The sequence below is a fragment of the Drosophila persimilis genome, unplaced genomic scaffold, assembly GCF_003286085.1.
Source record: "Drosophila persimilis strain 14011-0111.01,24,50 unplaced genomic scaffold, DperRS2 tig00000002-arrow-pilon, whole genome shotgun sequence".
NCBI classification, from domain to species: Eukaryota; Metazoa; Arthropoda; class Insecta; order Diptera; family Drosophilidae; genus Drosophila; species Drosophila persimilis.
This window is the reverse complement of record NW_020825289.1, coordinates 22,436,104-22,458,271: the sequence shown is the minus strand read 5'-3', so window position 1 is coordinate 22,458,271 and position 22,168 is coordinate 22,436,104. Positions and strand designations below refer to the sequence as shown.

Sequence of the window (22,168 nt, the reverse complement as noted above, 5' to 3'; positions counted from 1 at the left end):
AAGGAAGCGGATGTGGAAGTGGAGGAGGAGGCAGGAGCAGGCACAGGAAGTATGTCAAAAAGCAAAACTTATGCAAAGTGTGTGGCAAGAAATCACAGCATACTTTTAGGCGGCCCCCCAAGTGCGTGTTCGTCCATCCGTCTGGGTATCTGTCAGCCTCTCTCTATCTCCGGCTGGTTGCGTATTCAAATGATGTTGCTCAGCAGAAAGAATTTCCGGGTAAATTTTGCAAAATATTTACACACACGCGCTCACATTTGAAGAGCTTCTTCTAGCCTCTTCTGCATAACAAGCAGCCAGCCAGGAGATGGCCCAGGGATCAGGACCAGAAGCTCAGTGCAGAATAGTACAGAAATTGGAGCTAGGCTGTTGGCCAAGTCAATTAAACAAACAAAGAGGCAGGCGGGCCGAAAGTGCTGCGAAAATTGCCTGTTATTCACAGCACATCACAGCAGGGACTTGAATAGACTGGGACCAGGACTTGGACCAGTAGCCACGAATATTGTGGCACAGTAGAATAATGGAGTAGATAGATAGATAGACAGAGGACCCACACACAGTACCGTACCACAGTTCCCATGCAAATGACTTATTTTCCTGTTTCCTTTATTTCTTGCTCCTTGCGTTGCTCCTTTGTCGGAACAATTAAATGCCATTTTACATACTTCAAATTGAGTCTCATACAATTTGTGCAAGTTTTTGGAATTTTTGAGATATTCCAAAGTCAAAAGTCACCGGCCCACCTATAGCTATATCTGTATATAGTCCGTACAGGTCTATAAGCCAGCTTTAGTCGGATGCCGTGATGGGTGGGGAGGGGGGCCATTATGTGCAGATGAGCGTATGAGTGTTGACTTTTGTACCCTGGCGACTGAAGTGTGAAGTGTCTGCTGTGATTTGGGTCTGCCAGACAGACAGACAGACACCCAATGCCCACTTGTACTCGGGTATGCCACGTGGCACATGGCAACAATTGCCACAGCGGCCTTTTGTTATTTAAATTGACAAAGATGATAAAATATACTACATATATAGTATGGGAAGAGTATTTTGAGATTGTGAGATAAGATAGAGACTGATATTTGAATAGGTTTCTTCCTTTGCCGTCCTGTGCAGTCAGAGATAGACAGAGCACAGTGCTTAGTCTCTGGTCATGGTGTTCTTCCATGCATGCAAATTTTTGCATTTGGTTAACATATTTGACATCTTCTTATGCAAAAGGGGCAAACAATACCGAATTGACTTTGGCTCATACTGGCTCATGCTGTGTAAATAATTTATGCATTTGATTCACTTACTTCCAGGGCCCCACTGACCACACTACGTTCCGGCATGGGTGGAGGAGGCGCTGGTGGCACCATCAGCAGCAGCATGGGCGGATCCGAGTACAGTCTTCCGCCTAGCTACCGGTCGCGCAACGCTACACCCGCCAGCTTTGTGGGCGGCGAGCGGAACATTGAGACGGCACCGTCGGGTAGGCTGCTGGCCAACGAAGACCTCCATCTGCCGGAGCCGTCGCTGGCCGAGCAACTGACGAACTACACGACACTGCAGTCGAACACGTTACTCACGTCGGCTATTGTGGAAATAGAGCGGAATGGCACACCGACATCCACAATCACAACGGCGACATCCACATCGACAGCAACGAAGGGCAAGGATCTGGTGACCATTGTGACCATATCGCAGGCAGACAGCGGCAGCCCCCACCTGCACTCCCAAAGGAACTCGGCTGGAAAGACGACGCACAGCCAGACCCAGACCCAATCCCAATCACCTGGCCAGGCCAGTGCACTCGATCAGATCGATATATTGGCGCATCTGTAACCGAACGAATCGGTCTTCGGTGCCCCGAGGGAATTAGTTGATTAGTTAGTTTTGTTCGATTCGTTCGTTCACGCGTTCGTTCACTCGTGTTAACCCAAAGGTATTTATTTGTACGGAACTAAAGCTCTGCTCCTAAATGATTAATTTAATTCGTACTTGCTAATCTGTAACTGTAACTGTAATCCGTATTCTGTAATTGTAATTGTAACTGTACTCTGTAAGCGGCATTTAGCTGATAAGATGTTTGTTGTACTTGAATGTGTTGAATTTATTTTTGTAAGCATAAGGAAATGCGCAGAGTAGGTATTACGAATTCTAGATACATGCAATTATACATACACATAAACCCATTGAAAGTATTAACATACGTATTCAAAAATGAAAAACGAAAGAAAATGTTAAAATAAAAAACTTAAAAGATACAAATATGTAGAAGAGACTTCGGTTAGGACCGAAGCTAGCGTACGCTTCACAGGGGATAAGAGGATAATACCAGATATACCCAGTTCTCCGATTGATATTTATTATGATATGTACCCCCTACATACACTGTGAAGTGTACCAATCCATGGCGAACTCAGCCCACTATCGAACTGTAAATACGAAATTTCGCGTGCATTTCTAGCATGTGTCAGCCGTAGGCCCCTCCCCCCATCACACCCACTTAAGTAAACTATTAAATAAAGAGATAATATATATAGGTGTACTTGTATGAGTTTGTATTTACTGGATATATGCGGCCAGTGCATATATCTGTGTAAATTCGCAACGGAACGCTACGGTGACAAAAAAAATTTGGCGCGCATTTTCGGAAAACACGAATATCCAACTGAATACTGAATACTGAACTTCGATTCGATCTGATTTCGATTTCTGAACAATTCGCGTTTCAAACAAATAGTAGGTAGAGCTACCCCATAATGATATGTTAAATTACGACTAACTTGTAGCTGCTGTGCGATTAGTGGGCTGCAATTAGTGGGTGTGTCCTGCCGGGCCCCTGTCAAACACATCCCGACACATCCTGCACGAGTACAATTCACACGCTACATAGTACACACTACACACCAAACGCAACACACACTAACTTAAAGTCCTTTCTGTAATGTGTGGGGTGAAGTAAACTAAACATGAAATAAAAGAACCCAAAAAATCGTTGAAAAATGCCACAGAAACCTCAAATTGTTTTTCTTTCTCACACTCCACAGCACAGCCATGCGTCCTTTGACCAAACACACACACATACTCCCACGGCCCGATCCTGCTTAATCTAGCGTAAATTTTGTTGGCATCGTCAGGCCTGCGAGGTCGCCGCAAGCGGCCCAAAGCGGGGTATGGCGTGTGGATGAAGGGGAACGGATGGGAGTTCCAGCGATTAACACCAAACGCAAAAATACGAAAAGCGTACCCCACTCACACCTCACCTCTTCCCGAAACACAAAAAAAAATATATAATACCAGGCTCAAATGAAAACAACAAAAATTGGTTAAGCATGAAATTGCGGTAGATTGCGTGCTTTTGGACACACAGCTGCCCCAATTGGTCCCAGAGTCGTGTGGTAAGCTCTACGTATGGGTTTGTTTATACAGACCTTAATATCCATACGTAGAGGATCGATAAATCGGCAAAAGACCTGCCTCTCGAATATCGACCTGAACAAATATCGATCACGAAAATAAAAGCAGAGCTCAGATCTGTACATTAGCAGCCGAGATATTGCCAAAGGTAAACTGCACTTAAATCGGCCGTCAAATGGTCGAAACAGAATACATTTCAGACCGCGCTACCAGGCGAGCAGAAAATTAAACTCCGCTCTCTTGAAACCCCATAGTACCATGATTTATTATGCAACCTGTAAAGTATGCAATGATTTATTTAACCAGTTGTGGTAAAAAATCAAATGTTCGCGAAGCTATATACAATATATATATGTATAATATACATTTCTGAACTCGCGACGAGTCTTACTATCAGTCTGCAGTCTCCAGCCAAACAAAACATTTTCATATTAAACGCGAAAAAGATTTCGAAATTTATTCATTTGCTGTTCATGACAATTTACACTCAAATTATGGATAATTTACAACATCAATTTTTAAATAATAAACATGCGACTTCCTGCTGTCAACCTGTTCTGACTCTGCTTCCGACTCTGTCTCGTCTGCATCTCTTATGCCAATCGAATTCGATCTTGGAAATCCCCTGCGCTTCGCAACCTGTTAGCGTTTTATTGGGTTGATCAACAGTGTTCGGCAGATAGGTATTTCGATTGGTCGCTTGAACTAAATAAATTAACGCTGGCGACAGTACATACGTATTTAGTTTAAGGTTTGGGTAAGGTAAAATTGGTTCGGTTATGATACGATGCTTGAATAAATAATAGGTCATTGTGTGTGAGTACATAGTAATTTGCTAGCTAGTTCGATTTCTTCTCGTTTTAAGTTTTTCATTCACTCAGCTTTGATTTTCTGATTGAAGATTTGATTTACTTTGATATTTCATTTGATAAGACGCGTTTGGGTCGTTGATGTTTTAAAATTAGGATAACATTTGTGCGGCACAATTCAAACAAATAAAAATAATAATAATTACGCAGAGGCGCTCCTACAATCCTTTTAAGATTGCTCTTGATTATCGTTAATTGTTGATTTGATTGATTGGTTGGTTAGTGTGCATGATCCCTGAAGTCAAACAAAATCAGCTGGTCGCCGGCTTAGCGCGCGTGATTCTTGCAGAAGGGACGTCCGCCCTTGTTGTAGAAGCTCTGGCCCTCCAGGTTCTGTTTGCAGTACTGTGGGAGATACACGAGAAATTAGTTAAGGGCTCATCGAAGCAATGTCCCCCTCAGAGAGTACTCACAGTGCAGTTAAAGCATTGGCTATGGTAGTTGTGATTGAGAGCCTCCACCCATCTGTCGCCGGCTTCGACGGGGAAGCCGCAAGCGAAGCACTTGGTAGTGAACAGCTCGTTCCAGTCGGCCTCGCAATAGGCGTTGCCGTCCTCCAGGAAGAAGGGCCTGTTACCAAAGACCTTGCCGCACTGGCCGCAGGTGAAGCACTCCGGATGAAAGTGTTTGCCAATTGCGTTCAGGCAATCGCCCTGCAAGAAAGCATTGTTGTTTAGGAGACATAATTTCAAGTGATTTTGCCTTTTGACTAACCTTGATCTTGCCCGCACACTTGCTGCAGGTGGGGGCCAGATACTTCTCGAAGCAGTACTCGCAGTAGAGATCACCCTTCTCCTCAACGAAGCCGATATCCTGCAGGGGACGGCGGCAGTTGCCGTTCACACAAATGAAGTGATCTGGGCACCAGATGCGTCCCAGCGCCGTAATGAAGGGTCCTCTGCAAAGACGTTTCTCGTGTTAGTTTTGAATTAATGTATGCAGAAAGATATCCAACAAACTAGAGCAAGGAGCAAGCGGGGACAGGGATACTTACGATGTGATCTCCTTATTGCACTGACAGCAGATGGGCCGCTTACCATCCTTGAGCAACTGACTTACGGCTTTCTCGTTCTCCTCGGACATGGTGTTCTGTCCCTCGCTGTGTGGTCCCAAGGCCTTCACGCTTACACTGAAGCTGGGAGCAGCACTTTCCTGATTATGCTGCTGAATGCTGCTGTTTGTGGCAGTGGCAGTCGGAGTGACATTGGCAGTGGCAGTGGCAGTGGGTATGGTGACTGAACTGACGGCATTCACTGTATTGGAGCCCTGCTTTGGCTCGATGTATGATCTACGATCGGCTGCATGGGTGGCACCAGTGCGCCTTAAATTGTTTCTGAATGCCACTGGCTCGGGCGTCTGTTGTGGCGTCACCTTGCCATCATCACAAATATCGAGGATCCGGCTCATGGGATGCTGCGCAGGCAGCTCCATCTGCAGCTGCTGCTCGATACGCGGCACCTGTGGCTGGGCTTTCTGTGTGCCCATTTCTGCGATCGGCTCCTTCTGCGAATGCAGAGCCACCACGGACTGCAGCGCCACCGGCTGAGTGGGATCGATGTTCTTGAAGTCGTCGAGATCGAGGCGCTTGCGCACAATCATCGGACTCTTAGACAGGTTTGTGCTGCTATTGCTGCGCAGGCTCAGGCTGCTACCGGCGTGCGAGAGGGGAGCACTCGATCCGTTGGATCCACTGCCGGCCAGACGCGCCTCCAGCATGCTGGAGATGATCTTGCCCGCCTCCTGCATGAAGGCATTGGTCTTGTCGCCCATGTCGATCTTGCCAATGGACTCGGCCAGCATGGCAGTGGCATCCGCATCGACATCCATCGGCTGCTCGCCTTGGCTGGCCGGTAAGTCAGTTGCCTGCTGGATGGGTCGGGGCAGTGTGGCATGGTGGGGGTTTGCATGCGAATTAGTTTGCTTGACGGCGGCTGCAACGAACGGAGACAGAACACAGGGCGAGCGCGTTAAGTCACAGGCATGCAAATTAGTTGGCGAAACACTTAAATCTTAGTTAATAAAAACAAAAACAAAGGGCATCAGAGAACCCGCCTGACATCAGCTGATCACTAGGAAGCTGATCCTCGGAGGGCTCTATCTGATACTTAGATATAACAGCGGGTTAGAATCACTCTTAAAGAACATGGAGAACATCAACAGAACAGAGAACACAACGAGGTGGGGATGCTGCTCTTCACCTGATCTGCACGTTGCAGCTATTGCACAGAGGGATGCGCACTCCCGGTGCGGCGGCCTGGTTGAGGATTCCGCGTCCGCGCTTGGGTGCCGATGTGGCCCCGAATCCGCCTTTGCCGTTCTTGATGCCACCACCTGCGGAACCATCGACATTAGAGTTCAAGTTCAAGTCGCTCAAGTTTGGCGGAAAGGATTCTGGCGCCGATGCAGCGGCGGTGATAATTGACTTGGGTGCTGCTGTAGCTTGAGCTGGAGCTGGCGCTTGAGCTGTGATGGAAGCGATGGATAGCCGAGAGGCCAGATTAGGTTTGCTGTTATTGCCGTTTCCAGGGACGTTGCTCCTGAAGGCCGAGCAGGCCTGGTTATTAGTCGTGGTAGTAATAGCAGAAGCTTTGGTTAGACTGGCGGATTGCGCTGATCTGGAGGCGGATGCTGATACAGATGATGATGCTATTGCGGATGCTGATGATAGCGATGAGGAGGTGGCTTTCGTGCTGCTCGAGAAGGCGCTCTGAGTGCTCTGCTGCTGCTGCTGTAGCACCGAAGACGAAGAGTATGCGGACCTCTGCTGTTGCGACTGCTGCTGCTGCATTTGCTGCTGCGTTAGGAACCCCGGCGGGGGAGCCAACTTTTTGGCCAATGACGCATTGGCTCCATAACCGGGCACAATGGACTCTACCGATGCCGGCTTCAGCGGGAACTTCGAGTCGAAGGTGGGCGATCGCAGCTGCGGAAAGTTGCTCTCTCCCATGGCGGAGGCTCGGGCACTGATGGCCTGCGACTGGCTGGTCAGGCTAGTGATCTCCTGCTCCAGGCCTGACAGGCGTCGTGCCTGATTGGCCACAAATCCAGTCTTTCCATAGGAGGAGCGACGGTCCGTGGACTCAGACTGGGACTGAGACTGGGCCTGGGACACCGATTGGGACTGCGATCCGGTGCGGATTTCGATTGTCTTGGCACTCTGGGTGCGCTCAAACTCTTCCGTGACCTTGCGACGGCGCTCGATCTGGGTGTTGCCCACCTGGGTCCTCGTCTGGCTTTGGCTCTGTGCTTGGTGCTGCTGTTGCAACTGCGAGGACTGCTCCCGCTGCTGTACCGTCAGATTTCCGATTTGGCGTTCTGTGAGCGTGTCCGGCTGCTGCGAGAAGCTTTGGCTGCCGGACTGGGTGCTCTGCTCGGAGTGGGCCAGCAGCTGGCCCTGGTAGCTCTGGCCCGTTGTAATGGAGCCGGCCTGGAGGCGCGGCGGAGTGGCCCCGACGGAGAGTAGATTCGAGTCCGGCTCCTTCATGCGTGGCGCTCTTATGGCGGAGAGCGGATTTGGCGGCGGTCCTGGAGCTGGCGAGCGACAGCGGTCGAAGCAGGGGGAGAGGGCCCTCTGGTCGTAGGCCCGAGCGTGGGTAGCCGAGCACTCTTCGAAGCATAGCTTCTCGGGAGTCTGGTAGAAGGGTATTATGGGCGCCGGCTTGTTGATCATCGAGGGCGTGAAGGGCCGCGTGGGCGTCTGCGCCTGGTCGGGACGGTCGAACTCATCTAGCGATTGGAAAGCCATCGTTACTGGACCCGAGCGATCCTCGATTATGATGGGCACCGACGGCTGCGGCATTGTCTGTCCCCTGGGAGCGGTCTGAGCCACAGCCGTTGGCGCTGATCTTGTTCCCGGTCCGGATCCCGAGACCTGGGCTATGGGATAATGTACAGTGGAATCGATCTGGCACTGGGCACTGGGGATCGCCTTAGGGGCATCTACAAAGGCCAGCGGAACATTCTCGCGCAGCTCCTGTGGCTCCGGTGTACGGATGGGGCTCTGGGTGGGCAGCGATGTCCAGTTGCGCTGGTACTTGGGTATGGTGTCCGCCTTGTGGAGGCCGGATTGCACGGCTTTGCCCTTCAGGTGGCTAAGCGGGGATGGTGGCGGGAAGAGGATCTCCGAGTGCTCCAGCTCCTCGGCCGTCTCCTCAATCAGCTCTTGGGCCTCGTACTTGCTTAGGGCGGATGTATGTGCATAGGAGGAAGCGGTGGACATTGGTGCAGCGAGGGAGGATTTGCCGTTGTAGGAGTTGTTGTTGTTGTTGGTTGTGGACTGTTGGACTGTGGAAGAGGAGTTGCTATAGGAAGCGGAAGCGGAACAAAGCGAGGTCGTGTGAGAATCGGAGTACCCCTGGCGTGTCTGGTTCTCTGTGCGTGTCTGTTGTGCGGAGGTCTGCTGCTGCTGCTCCTGCTGATGGGAGAGCTGGGACATTGCCTGTTGGTGTTGTTGTTGAGTTCTTAGTGTCTGTTGTTGAGCCTGTTGTTGAGTTCTCTGGCTCTGTTGAATCTTCTGTTGGCTAATCTGTTGTTGTTGTTGAGTTTGATAGAGTTGCTGTTTAGATTGTTGAGTTTTTTGCATCTGCTGTTGCGACATCTGCTGGAGCTCCTGTTGGGATTGTTGTTGAGATTCTCGTTGCTGTTGCTGCAGCTGATTTATTTGATTCTGCTGGAGTTCCCGTTGATTCTGCTGGATCTGTTGGAGCTGCTGCTCAGTTTGTTGACTTTGCAGCTCCTCTTCCTTCTTGTGGTAGAAGTCGAGGCGCTTCTGGTTGCGCTGCTGCGCCTTGCAGTACTTCTGGTACTCCAGATCCGTCTCCGTCTCCCGGGAGCCGGAGCATATGGAGGCACGCGGCGTGTTGGTGGCTGTGGCATTGGTAGAGGATAACGGTTCGCGGGACGGCTGGAATGCTTGCATGGCCGCGAATGCCGACGACTTGCGTCGCTTCTCGGACTCCGTGGTGAAGTATTCCACAGAGTGCGGCGGTTCCGGCCGGATGCCGAGCTCCTCCTCGTGGTCGAGCACCTGAAATTCATGCTTCTTCAGCTCCTGCTGCTTCTGGTCCTCGTCCACTCGGTGGGTGGCATTCTCGGGATTCAGGGGGGTGTAGCCACGGTCCGGGGCCGTGCACAGAGCGTCGCACATGCTCAGGTGTTCTTTAGGGGTGGGCAGGTCAATCAGGTGGATGGGCACGTCGCGATCAAAGTGGCCCTCGAAGGGGCGATCGGGGGCGGTGGTGAGGGCGCTGACGAACGGGGACTTGGGACGGTAGTCGTCGCGCATGTACGGCTTCATGTCCATGGGCGGCGGCATGTACGGCTCGGTCTCCTCGGGCAGGGGGATGCCCTGGTCGGCGGGCGGGGCGAACCGCAGCTCGAACTCTGGTGCAGTGACCATGGCCTGGGTGAGGCGGGATCCACGGGGCGGGGATTCGCGCAGGAGTGCAGGTGGATCCGCCACAGGAGCGGAAACAGGAGCGGGAGGAGGAGGCGGTGGTGGAGGCGCTGGCGGAGCGGCTGCAGCTGCGGCTTCTTCTGCGGCAGCTGCCTCCGCTTCGAAATCGTCGCCGCAGGGCCGCGGGAAGGGGCACTCGACCAGGTGGAAGGGCACCTCGGGAGCCGTGGTCAGGACCCGGATCATGGGGTTGATCCACTCCTTGGGCATGGGATTGGGTATCTTGGAGGGTGGTATCTGGCGAACAGGCGCTATCTCGAACTTAATCTCGGGCGTGGGCTGGAAGAGCCGCTCGCTCTCGAGGATCTGAGAGCGATGCTCGATGACCAGACCCTCGCGATCCTCGCCTGCCTCCGGTATGGTCTCCAGCTCCGTGGGCAGCACCATCGGCAGCTCTTTGTACTCGGGCTCGTCGTTGAAGACGACGTGTCGCGTTGCTTGTGGCGTGGATGGGGCCGGGGCCGGGGCGGGTGTGGACACGGGACTGGGTGTCACCTCCCTTACCATGTCGATCAGCTTGTAGGTACTCAGGGGCACGGACAGCGAGTCGACGCACTCCTGGGCACTGCGCCTGCCTGAGGCGTACTCCTGCACGTCCTGCGCACTGCCGTACTCCACCTGGTAGTCGTCCATTTCGGAGCCGGACTGCTCCTGCATCTGGTAGGCCGCCGCTTGGGCCGCGTACATGCGCTGGTACTCCTCCGAAGTGGTCGTCGTAGTCGTCGAAGTGGAGGTGTAGCTATCCGAACTTGACTCCTGCTCCATTAGCCGCTGATTCGTCAGCTGAGGCGCCGAGTAGCTCTGCCACTGGGGAGCGGCCTGTGGCACTGATGCCGCTTGTGGCACTTGCTCTGGCTGCGGATCGAGGCGCGCCGTAACACTTCCGGGTGGCAGCGGCGGCACTTGCTGCACGGGATTGGCCACCACCACGTGCTGCGTCTCAGGGGGAGGTATGTAGAGGGGTGCCGCTGTGGGCGCTGCATGACTATCGTCCTGAGGCGGGGGCCAGGTGAAGCTGGAGCCGCGCTGCGATTGCCTGCTTGCGGCCAGTGCTACCTCGATGTCCATCTCGAAGCAGTCTTCCTCCTCGTACTCCGGCTGCAGGCCTTGCGGCTCCTCCACGCTTGCTCCTTCAGTGCGGACGAGGACACAGAAGCAGACAGCAGAGAGTGTTCCGTGTTTCGTGTATTGCAAAGTGGGTTGGGGGGATTTTGGTTAGTTTTGTACGGTTTGGGCAAATATAAGAGCAGAAAGAAATAAAAGACATTCGCTTGTTAGACGTTGTGAAAGCGGCGACGGCGGCGGCACCGCAGCAGCTGTGCGGTGGCAGCGAAATGCAGCGGCGGGTAGGGTAGGGTGCCAAGAGAAAAGACTAAAGCTACAACTACAGCTAAACCATGAGGCAAGCGGCAGCAAAAAAACAGCAGTAAACAGCGGTAAAGGTATTGGCAACAATGTAATCCCGGTTTTTCTACAGAGATTCAAATGGAATTAGTTTGTGGTTCAACAATCGCGCCGAGTGGTGTGCTGTGGTGTGGTGTGTGATATGGTATTGTGTGGTCTATTTGTCCTGTTCTAAGGCTATGTGGTAGCGTTAACTCAATCGAAGGACTTCATCGGAAACTTTTCCCCTTTTGAAATCGAAGAAATCGGAACAAGCGAAGCGGAAACTTTTACCCTTGTCTGCAGTTGACCATCAGCGAGACCATCCTTCCTCACCCATAAGTCCCATCTCTCTGTGCATTTTGTTGACAGACAAATAACGGTGGGGGGAGCCCGGGTATCACTCTCCCCGTATCACTCGAATGCCGTAAAAAAAGGAGGAAAATATTAAATGCCATAAAACAATAGTCGAGACTGAGTGGAAGAAGAGCATTTTATGCCCCTTGCCGAGGCAAATACTCGTACATTTTTTTATTTCTTCTTTTCGGAGCCATTTTCATGTGGCGCAACAATAAACACACACGCATGCAGAAGGAGGAGGCCGAAGTCCTGTACCTGTACCCTTTCATTGGCAAAAAAAAGGATGGGTGTTCACGAATACGTGAAAGTGGAGGAAGCAGTAAGAAGGATCGATTCCAGGGAGCTTCAGAATAAAGTATATTTCCACGAGTACCCAGGGTATCTTCTAGTCGAAACGCTGTCTATACCCTACCCTCTGTACTTGTTCATATACACACAATATATGGTGGGGGGTATGTGCTAGGCACGCATATTTACTTCCATTTTTTATGGGCCCACGTCTGCCTGCAACTCTGTTCGTATCGTTTCCCCCTGCACACGGAAAAATGGCGTCGACAGGTAGTCATTGGATTTTATTATGCATAATTTGGTATTGGCTGTAATTTTGCAGAAATTGAAAATGGCAGAAACACACAACCAGGCCCAGGACGTGGAGCAGCACGTGGAGCAGAATCCACGACGGGGACCCCAGACTGTGGGACTCAGGACAAAGAAATGGTAGCATGGCAGAGAGCACCGCCACCACACAAATAAATAAAGAAACGAATGAAACGAAACGAAATGAAATAAAATAAAATTATTGCCGCAAATATTTTGTCATATGAAAAATGTTGGCAACAGAAACAGAAAGTTTTGGCCATAATAAGAGGCCGCCAGGGCATTCATTCGCGAAACTTTTCTCCTCTCATCTGTTCTTTATATTTATTATTCTGCTATTATTTGCATTATTACTAGGACTTTCTTTCTTAGTCTTCTTTTTTCGTGCTTTCCCCGAGACCAAAGGCATGCAAAGTTGTGCAAAGATGGAAAATTCTTACGAGTAGCATAGCCCAGGGCACCATTCGATTAGGTTTATATGTATGTACTATATAGAAAGAGATAGCCAGAAACAGACGCTAGGCAGTTTGCTTGAAGGTTAAGGCTTGAAGCGTTTAAAGTATAGAGAGATTTCTTATAGAAAGTGCGATTTCTGTGGAAGTACGGGATAATACAGATATTTTTAAACTGTCGCAAATTTATTTTGAGTAAAATTCATCAATTTTCCAATTCAATTTTAAAATTTTTTTTAGTTAGAAACCGCTCAAAGTGTGTCCATTTGAAGATTACTTTCCCTTTCCTCCCCTTTGCATGCCCTTTGCTGGTGGCTCGTGGGGGGGGGAAGGATATCGGATCGGATCTTGGACTTGGCAGCAGGTGTAAACCTGGCCTAATACGATTGGTATTGGTAACCGTAACCTAAAAGAAGCAGAAACCAAAAGTTAGTCCGGGTATTATGGTTAATGATTCGCAGAGCGGTAAGCGAAACCCGCCCTCGCAGGGCAGAGCTTAGGCCGTAGCACAATAGTTTCCCCCAAACACCAACATCGAACCGGGCGTGGAGCTACGCGGGCCAGCCAAATGCAACCGATAAATCTCACGGCTGCCTCAAACTTTGACGAATGCCAGGCATGTGATGTATGGCCTCCTGGCACGCTCCAGCATGCGGCCCCACCGTAGGTGGAAGCGGGTGCTTGTTTGGATAATAATGGCTGGTAATTTATCTGCTTTCGTTTACATTTCCCGCCAGAACAGAGAGAGAGAGAAATAGATAGTGTGTGTGGAGCATGGAAAGCATGTGTGTGTGTGTGGGGCTGTGGGGCCTGCTTGCCTGTGCGTGTCGGCATTTGTGTAACGCAAACATTTGTTTGCCAGCGCACATTTTTTCCCCCTGCCATCCAACCAACCATCCCTGTGGCATCACCGGGCGGATGCCACACTCTGGTGTGGCATGAGGCAGCAAATTGGAAGTGGATTTGCTTTTAGCTGCCGGCTTTTGCCAGTTTCTTGGCAGATGGAATAACGAAGGCCACAACCCCGACCAAACCTCAAATGATTGTTGCGGTTGCGCGTGATTTTCGCTTTGATTAGGAGATTGATTCCGCAGCCGAATGAAGATTTATGGGGCCAAAGAATCAAAGCCCCGAAGGGAGCATCCAGCATAGCACTTTTTTTGTCCAGCGATAATTGTATTTTTAATTGCTTAACGAAAATGGCACTCGAAAAATTGGCTCAATAAATTGCGAGTGCCTGGAGAGAAGAGGAGAGTATTGTCGCTCCTGCTCCTCCTCCGTAAGCCCGGCAGCCATATTTGTTGTTAATTCATTTCCGTTATGACAGCCAACATCGTAGCGCCGTAATTGATAAATCAACAAGCAACCAAAGAGCGGGAACAGAGATACATATGTACATAAACAAAAAATTCCAGAAATTGTTCCGCGTCGAAACCACACAGGCACAGTGTGGCGTGCAAGTATTCACCCTGAGAATGGTTCCCATATCCATGGATTTCTGAGTAAAACATATTTTACTTGTGCTAGTGCAGATTCTTCTGCCGTTGACTGTCGCGCTGGATGGATGGCTGGCTGGCCTTTGAGTATTTGCGATGCATTTAAAGTACTGTTCGAATTGGTTATTTTCGGTTTCGGGGGAAAAACCAAAGAACCCAAGAACCGACAGCCGCAGATGCAACGTGGCAATCCAGGAACGTGGCGTCGGCGGTGGAAAAACCGAATGGCAACAAGCGAATACATTTTATATAATTTATTTCTGTATACATGAATGGGTCTTGCCGTCCCGGGTTTCATTTCACTTTACGTATACGCCACGTATCATTGGTTGTCGTTTTGGTTTTTCACCTCTTCTTCTCCTCTCTCTACGCTTTTCCCGCCCCTATCCCCTTTCTCTGTTCTGATTCGCTTTTGCATTCACAATTGCATTTCTCTTTCAGCACTCTTGTCGGGCCACACCGGAAGTGGAATCGGAAGAAGGCTGCTGCAATCGCACTGACATTGAATGTGCCGATACTGTCCCCACACCCCCTGCTCTCCATGTGCCATCCATTGTGTCGGTTTTAATTTCCCGTCTGGGCCTCATAATAATGATAAACACATTTTAAAATGTTTCCACCTATTGATTGAGTTTGTCAACAGAATGTTTCCATTAATAAGCGCTGCAGATTCCGACTGCTGAGTCCTGCTAATGCAATTCATTTGCTGTTGTTGTTGTCTGAATGAGTGAATGAATGTTCGAATGTGTATTTGTGAGTTTATTTGTGTGTGTGTGTGTGTTGGCGCTTTAAAGCAACTCAAGAAGTGAATAAAGTGCATAAAAGTGCATCTATTGATTCGGCTGCGAGGATATGAGTGAAATTTTTTGCTAAAAAATTCAACAACAGGCAGCAACACTTTTACCTCTATTGATGTTGTTGTTGTTAAAAGTGCTATAGTTGTTGTTGTTGGTGAATGATGTCTGAGACAGGGACTGACTCTGAGTATTATAATTAGATCCCATTGGGTAAGAGTTTCTATACTGCTGTTTTTGCTGCTGCAGCTGCTGTTGTTGTTGTTGGTATTGTTGTTGCTGATAGTGTTGCTGTTGTTGGGGTTTCTGTTGTTGTTGGTATGTTACATTACGACCTACATGTGTATATATATATATATATACAGCATAGATATAGATAGATATATATATATAGTTATATATGTATATATGCAGGATAGAGTGTGTAACTTAAACTATGCCAAAATTCTTTGCTGCAGCCACATTTGCCAAATAGTTTCTCATTTACGTGCACAGTATGCAGTTGTTCAGGGGTTCAGGCGTTCCGTCGAGGAATATAACCATAGAATTGTTTTAGCTCTCAGTAAATTTTGCCAAAAAGCATTTCGATAATGAGGGAGGACTGTTGTTGTTGTTTTAGTTCTGGGTTCTGGGTGGTTTTGATTGTTTGTTTTGCGCTCAATTCTGTTGTTAAGTTGGTTAAGTCATGTGCAATTTATTTCGAATAAAAAAACTCCATCATCATTATAAACAGAAATCCGGTTAATACTAAACAACAATCAATGGATCGACTCGATCTGTATGTTTGTCCGTCTGTCTCTCTGTCCTGGAGTCCGTTTGAGAGTCCGTGTCTCTGACTAACTAGCTAGCTCACAAACAAACAAAAAAGGAACTGCAACTGGAGGATATATCACGCTCATATAAACATAGTATTCGTAATCGTAATCGTATTCGTGGTGGCTTAGCGACTTAGGGACCTAAGCTTATCGACTAGACCCATTCACCCTCCGAATCGGGCGAATCAGCCTTACCTTGATGGCCCACATTGGTGCGGGGCAGGGTGGCATAGGGGTTGCCACCGGCCGCTGGGCGCGGTGTTTGCTGCTGCTGCTGCGGCGGATACGCGACCGGCGACTTGGGTGCGGCACTCGGTGGCCCGGCGGCGGCTCCGTAGGGACGAGCATAGCCCTGGTTTACCTTCGAGGAGAGAGGGCGTGGATTAATATACAGAGCATGGCATAATCATTACAACACATCAAACAACACTGGACGGAACTTGCTCGGTTAGTTATTTTCTAGTTTCTGGCGGGGATCGTAGAGTTTAGAGCTGAGCAGCAGCGCGGCGCGGCGCGAGAAGAGCGGATTGCTGAGCACCTACCTTGTAGCTGATGCCCGGCCCCTTGCCGGGTGCCTGTACACTGCGTATCACGTTTCCCGTTAGGGTAACATACTCGAAGGCCGGATCGCCGGGGACGGCCGTTGGTTGAGCATTCATTTGGCCATAGATCGATGATGGCTCATCGGACATATTGCCTGTGAAGGAGGATATTCCTGCTGCTGTTGCTTCTGATGCTTGTACAGTGGGGTTTGAGCTTGAGCTGTCAACTACTGTTGCTGCTGCTGCTGCGGCTGTTGGGAGCGCTGCTTGGGGGCTTGCAACCTGATGCGAATTAAATTTCAATTGATTAGCAAGTGTCGCCGTCAGCGCTGCCACTAGCGGCTGCTGTTCCGTTGTGGCTGCCACAGATGACGTTGCAAATGGCTTGGCTACGGTTTTGTTGTGTCTGGGTGGGGCGTGTGCTGTGGTGTTGCTGTTGTTGTTGGTGTGGTGATGCTGGTGCTGCAGCTTATTGGAATACTCTTTCAGCAATTGGTTGTACGCATTATGGCCCTTGTTCTGCGTTTTCATGTCGTTCTCATTCTGCGCCCCAACCCTGCTGTTCGCCTCTGCTCGCTCCGTTCGCTCCACACGGAAGGGCGTCTGGGCTGTCTGTGGCTGTGGAGGGGGTGGGGGTGGCGGCGAGAGCGGCATTGTATAAGTATCGGCCTGAAAACCACCACTGCCACCCACCGCACTCACGTCCAGCGACGTGGACGAGCCCGAGGTCTGGCGCGAGTGCATGGGCGAACCGTAGGCGTAGCGGTCCCGGTCCAGGTCCAGGGAGAGCGTCGAGGAGCTTTGCTGGCTATGGCCCGCCCCACTGGCGCTCCCGCTCCCGCCCACGCCGGAGGACGAGGAGCCACTCGAGATGGACGAGAGGCTGCTGTGGGTGCGTGTGTGCTGTTGCTGCTGCTTCTGCTGATGCGGCGGTTGCTGTTCTGGCTGTGGCTGGACCTGGATCTGGACTTGGACTGCTGTCGCTGGCAGAGCCTCCTGCGGCTCCTCCTCTGTCTCCGTCTCTGCCTCGTACTGCAGCAGCTGGGTGGGCGACGGCGGTGGCGGCAGTGGCAGCTCGCCGCCGGCTTCTACGACCTCAGGCTCAGGCTCTGGCTCGGGTTCGGGCTAATGTGTTAATGCGAGCACAGGCATGTTAATGGGCAGCAGGCAGGCATGGATTCAGGATTCGGCGGGATACACGGAAACAGAACTCGGGTTAATAAAGGCAGTTAATGAGAATGCAGGTGGTTGCGGAATGCGGATACGGAATGCCAGTAGAGTGGAGGGCCACGAGGACTACGGCTGACAGTCGACACTTGCCGTGTGTTTTCTGTGTATCTATGTGTGTGTGTTCTAAAAATAGCTAATAGGTCAAGGTCAATTAACTAAGCAAAGAAAACAAACCCCCCACCCCATGAAATCAGCAGTAAACCCGAAAAAGAAGCCTGAAAGAAATATCTGTATTCTTTATCCTATATAACCCATATTCGTGTGGTATTCCAATAGGTCTGGGATTATGCAACATCAACTGCTGAGTAAATTTACAGGAAATTTACTGCACACTTGGGAGTTTCGACTCCCTCTCGGTTCGATAATATTCAATATTCAATATTCGATGATCGCTGGAGATATATCGCTATATGCTATCGCTTTCCGAGTGCCCGCGGGGACACGCATGGACACGAACGTTCGCGGGGACACCCGTTCGAGGACTAGAGGCGCACTGTCGACGAACTGTTCGCGCCAAAGGTGCAAAGAAACTGCGAAATCGGGCCCAAAACCGAAACTGCAGCTGGCAGTATCTCTGGCAGTGCCTCTTGTCACGGCGACGTGACAGCTGGGTTGGTGTTTTTTTTATAGCCAGAAGAACTCTCTGCTCTGCCAAAAGACCGAAAATAAAAAATAATACCGCCTGGCATATATATTTAGCATTCAGCTTTTAGCTTTTCGATTCCGCAGCCATTGCACATTGCACATATTCGCGAAATGCGCTGGCAGAGCGAAGAGTCAGTAAGTGAAAGAAATTCACATGAAATCAAATCAAAAAAACAAATAAAACCCCACTGACTACTTGCTAAGTGTGGACCCCAATGATATTTATAAGTAATGCAATCAATCTGATTCTGATTCTGGCGATCTGTCCGCAATTGATTGGAGACTCTCTGTCCTGTCCCCCTCTGATCTTCTGTTGTCCAACAATCAGCCATAGGTCTCGATCCCTTTCGCATTCAAACGGAAACGGAAACAATAATTCCATGCAAAAATACATACACACAAACACATATAAAGACACAGATACAGGCAGAGACAAGGCAAATGAATTCAAGCGTTTGTTGCATTTTCCTTTGATCGTTTTGTGGCCAAAGAAAAGTGCGGAAGGAAAAGCCGAGGAAAACGTAACGCAAAGAAAAGCAAAGAAAATAGTAAACGAGAAGCGTTTTTTTTTTTGATAAAATTGCACGAAATATTTGTACTTCTTTGCCGGCAAACTTAGTTTTTTTTGCATTTTATTGCATTTTTTTTCTCCAACGACACCACCACCACCACCCTCCCCCTCCTACCCACCACACTATCTCTCTTTTCTTCTTCAAATGATTTTCCACATTTTAGCATATGTATGTCTGGAAGGAGATACTCGCCGCTGCTGCTGGCAAAATTTGCCAAGTTTATGCAAACATTCTCCATGGCAATATGATAAAATTGATTGAAGAACAAAAGAAGAAGAGAACAAGAGAGGGGTCGAAGCGTTGGATACCCTTCAGAGCTTCCGTTAGCTGAGCTTCTGATAGGTACACATGTGCCTCTCGAAAACGGATATAAAATCAGATGGCAGATGGAGCATCTGTCGGGTCTTTCCTTTCATTTTTCTTTCAGTTTTCATCTGGCCCAAAGCATTTGCCTTATCTGAGAACACGTGTCTGTTTCTGAGAGTGTCTGTGTGTGTCTGTGCATGTGTGTTTTGACATAATTGTTTTAGCCATGGCAAGGAACAGTTAACAGGCAACAGTCAACAGTTAACAACTAACAGATCTTCCTGGGACCTTTAACGTTACTTACCGGTGACGGGGCCGGGGTCGAGTTGCCGTTGGAGTAGCCGTTGCTGCCGTAGCCGTGCGAGCTCAAGGCCGACGAGATGGTGTTGGCCGACAGCTTGGTATTGCTGCAACGAGATGGAAAAGATATTCAAGGTTTGATTGTGGCTCCACTCGATAAATCTGCCTTAATTGCCCCGTCAGTTAATTGGCCCCAATGGCAGCCCTGCCCCTACGACATATAGTAGTACAAGCCTTTTAATTAAGTTGACTTTGAATGAAATTCGAAATTTAGCAAATAGCACGGAAAAACCCCACAATAAATTCCAAATGTCAAATGCAAATTGCATCTGTCGCCCGCCTGATGGCCAAGGAGACAGAGGGGCCGAAAATGTCGCACACCCTTTGAAAGATCATATCGAATGCACTCCCAACTATCCATACGCCACTGATGGAGGTCCAAGTGCCGAGTATGGGGCACTGGCAGACAGGCACATGTTGCCAATTCATTTATTAAAAAATTTGTGGCCCAGCCGATGACACGTCAGCAGAGCAATCAGTGTCGCCTCCATTCCCCGAAAACATAGGGCCAACGGGAGGACCAGTCCAGTCATAGGAAAGCCGACAATGGATATGCTCTATATGAGATTCCCAAGGAGATGAATCCTACCAGAGAAAGGAGGGGTAGGGATACGAATGGTTCTTCCACTTCGGTTCCATGAATATTCGTACACTCCCTTGGCATTACTCAGGAGAATTAAAATACCCTATGGGCAGGGCATTCCCAATTGGCGCTCCACCATCCATATGTATGTAAATATGTGCATGGTCGAATTTCGTCACCAGCCTGTCAGACGTGTTTTGGCATTCACCGATTCGCACTCGCTTTCGCATTTATTTATATTTCGTTTTCATATGTGCCCCCCCCGACGCTGCCTCTACCCCTGAAAGACCAGGGTTTCACCCTCACTGCCCAATTGGCCGTGCAATCGGACACAACCGACTGCAACTGCAACCGAACAGAGGCAATACCCTTTGATCACTTACGGCTTGATGGGGATGGGCACGTAGCCCTCAGTGCCGGCGGGTGGATTGTTCTGGGCAGCCTGCCTGGCGTGGATGTCGCAGTAGAGCTTATTGTTGAAGTTGTAGTAGCCCTGGTTCTTCAGGGAGGTGCCACAGGTGGCACACTTGAAGCACTCCACGTGCAGATTCTTGTCCTTGATGCGCACAAAGACGCCACTAAAGGGGAAGGGGGTAAAAAGAGACTGATTATTAAATAAATTATATGGTTGTGGGGGCGGGAGAGATGAGATTCCCTTCAAGGGATTGCAATCTTCTTTGAAAAGCCTTTCAATCGATTACAAATCAATGATTGACTGAATGACTCTGTCTCTCTTTCTGGATGGTTCTTCTTTTTGCATTCGTGTATGTGATAGACACAGCCTCTACGCTGATACCCGAATTGCCGGACAGGGCGCATCTGTCGTGAGGTAATGCGGGAAATGTGTAAAAAGCTATAATGAATTATCGAATTAAGCTCTGATGCGCAAGGGACTGGGTTTCGGGGGTACTTATATATGGGGGAGCCAATTAAATTGGCATACAAATTAATACAAATGCTGATTCCCATGCGTCGAGTGGAGCACGGGGTGGAAGTGTCTGGGGCTGGTCTGGCTGTGGGCTCAGGTGTGCGGTCGGGCTTTTGTAATGCGGAGGACTGCATCAATTTTAAAAAATTGACTTCGTTGGGCGTCCCATGAAATAAAAGCAAATTAAAATGCACAGTCTCGTATACGGGGATACCGGGACATGGGGGTGGCACACACGGACGCGGACACACAGACACAGAGGCGGGATTCAGACTCATGAATTATCATTGAACATCGAACAAATCCTTACACAATGCCCACGCCGCACAACTGACACGCCGGATGTCCGCTGGCGGACAATGGCCGCGGACGCCCCCCGTCGCTGGCCAACGCTGCGGCGGCCGCCTCCATGTCGGCCTTGTACTCGGGCCCCTGCAGGGCCGGGCAAATCGGCAGCACAATGATGCGCGGATCAGTCTGCTCCTGCTCCTGACCTGCCCCCTCCTGGGACTGGGCCTGTGGCTTGGCCACCGGCAGACTGGGCCTGTGTAGAGCAGCGGGCGCCAAAGAATTCGACTGCATAGGGATGCCAATCCGCTCATCCTGATGCTGGTGGTGCAGCGGTGTGCGTCTCTCATTGCCTCCGATAGCATGGCTCTGTGTCCAATAGAAGTTTGCCGGACTGTGGGGTTCTACATCGTCATCATGGTCATCGTTTGAATCGGTGTTGAAAATTCAATCAGTAATATAGCAAATTTTCGGGGTTTGTGTGTTGTGTGTTGTGTTTGTTGGTTAATATATATCCGCTGAGCCACGCCCGCCCCCCCTTACAGTTTACTGCTAGGAAGTCCAACCCCTGACCTCTTCCCTATGCTAGTCAGATAATTGCATGAAATTAGTTACTAATGAGGTTAACAACGCCATACTAGAGGGAGGAGGCAGTGGTACTGCCGTTAGTCAATGTTTTCACATACACAAATGTTGGTATATAAATCAATGAGAGTCAGAGATAGTTAGAGAGAGCCTAAAAATAACACTCAACAAATAAGGTAACCGAAAAGAGACACACTCCGTTTTTGTTTCTTTTCCTGCGCTCCATTTCGCTCGATCATAGGCTGCAAGTGTTTGGCATGCGCATGCGTGTAAGCTTGCGCTCGAGAGATAAGCTTCTGCAAAGAGATCGTCGTCTCTCTCTCGCATCAACGAAAGTTCTTATTGTGAGACAGACTTGTTCAGACGTGCACAACCGAATGCGCAAAACAGAAACGAAGGTACATATGTACATACATACATATGTACATATGTTTGTAAGAAGAAATGTATTCGATTTAGGTACAGTAACGGTTGAGAGTTATTTACTAGCTCAGATGATATTA

General features: G+C 49.6%; 2 protein-coding genes across 5 annotated transcripts in view; one reads left to right on the top strand and one right to left on the bottom strand.

The window, feature by feature from the left end:
• Positions 1-2,991, top strand: part of LOC6601553 (ataxin-2 homolog) — a 36,329-nt gene extending 33,338 nt beyond the window's left edge. The window contains exon 7 of the mRNA XM_002026637.2: positions 1,305-2,991. Within this exon, the coding sequence (XP_002026673.1) occupies positions 1,305-1,827 (523 nt within the window). The 3' untranslated portion in view covers positions 1,828-2,991. The remainder of the gene's footprint in view (positions 1-1,304) is intronic.
• An 837-nt stretch (positions 2,992-3,828) lies between these two features.
• LOC6601580 (PDZ and LIM domain protein Zasp) overlaps positions 3,829-22,168 on the bottom strand; it is a 56,773-nt gene continuing 38,433 nt past the window's right edge. The window contains exons 8-16 of one of the 4 annotated variants that reach the window (XM_026985487.1): positions 20,248-20,442; positions 19,226-19,328; positions 17,138-17,269; positions 16,169-17,104; positions 15,822-15,987; positions 6,473-10,859; positions 4,989-5,172; positions 4,688-4,927; positions 3,829-4,619 (exon numbers count right to left, since the gene is read on the bottom strand). In XM_026985487.1, the coding sequence (XP_026841288.1) occupies positions 4,542-4,619; positions 4,688-4,927; positions 4,989-5,172; positions 6,473-10,859; positions 15,822-15,987; positions 16,169-17,104; positions 17,138-17,269; positions 19,226-19,328; positions 20,248-20,442 (6,421 nt within the window). In that variant the 3' untranslated portion in view covers positions 3,829-4,541. Of the gene's footprint in view, positions 4,620-4,687; positions 4,928-4,988; positions 5,173-6,472; positions 10,860-15,780; positions 15,988-16,168; positions 17,105-17,137; positions 17,270-19,225; positions 19,329-20,247; positions 20,443-21,102; positions 21,485-22,168 lie in introns of those variants that run through there. The other 3 variants (XM_026985488.1, XM_026985489.1, XM_026985490.1) reach the window with 3 other exon arrangements.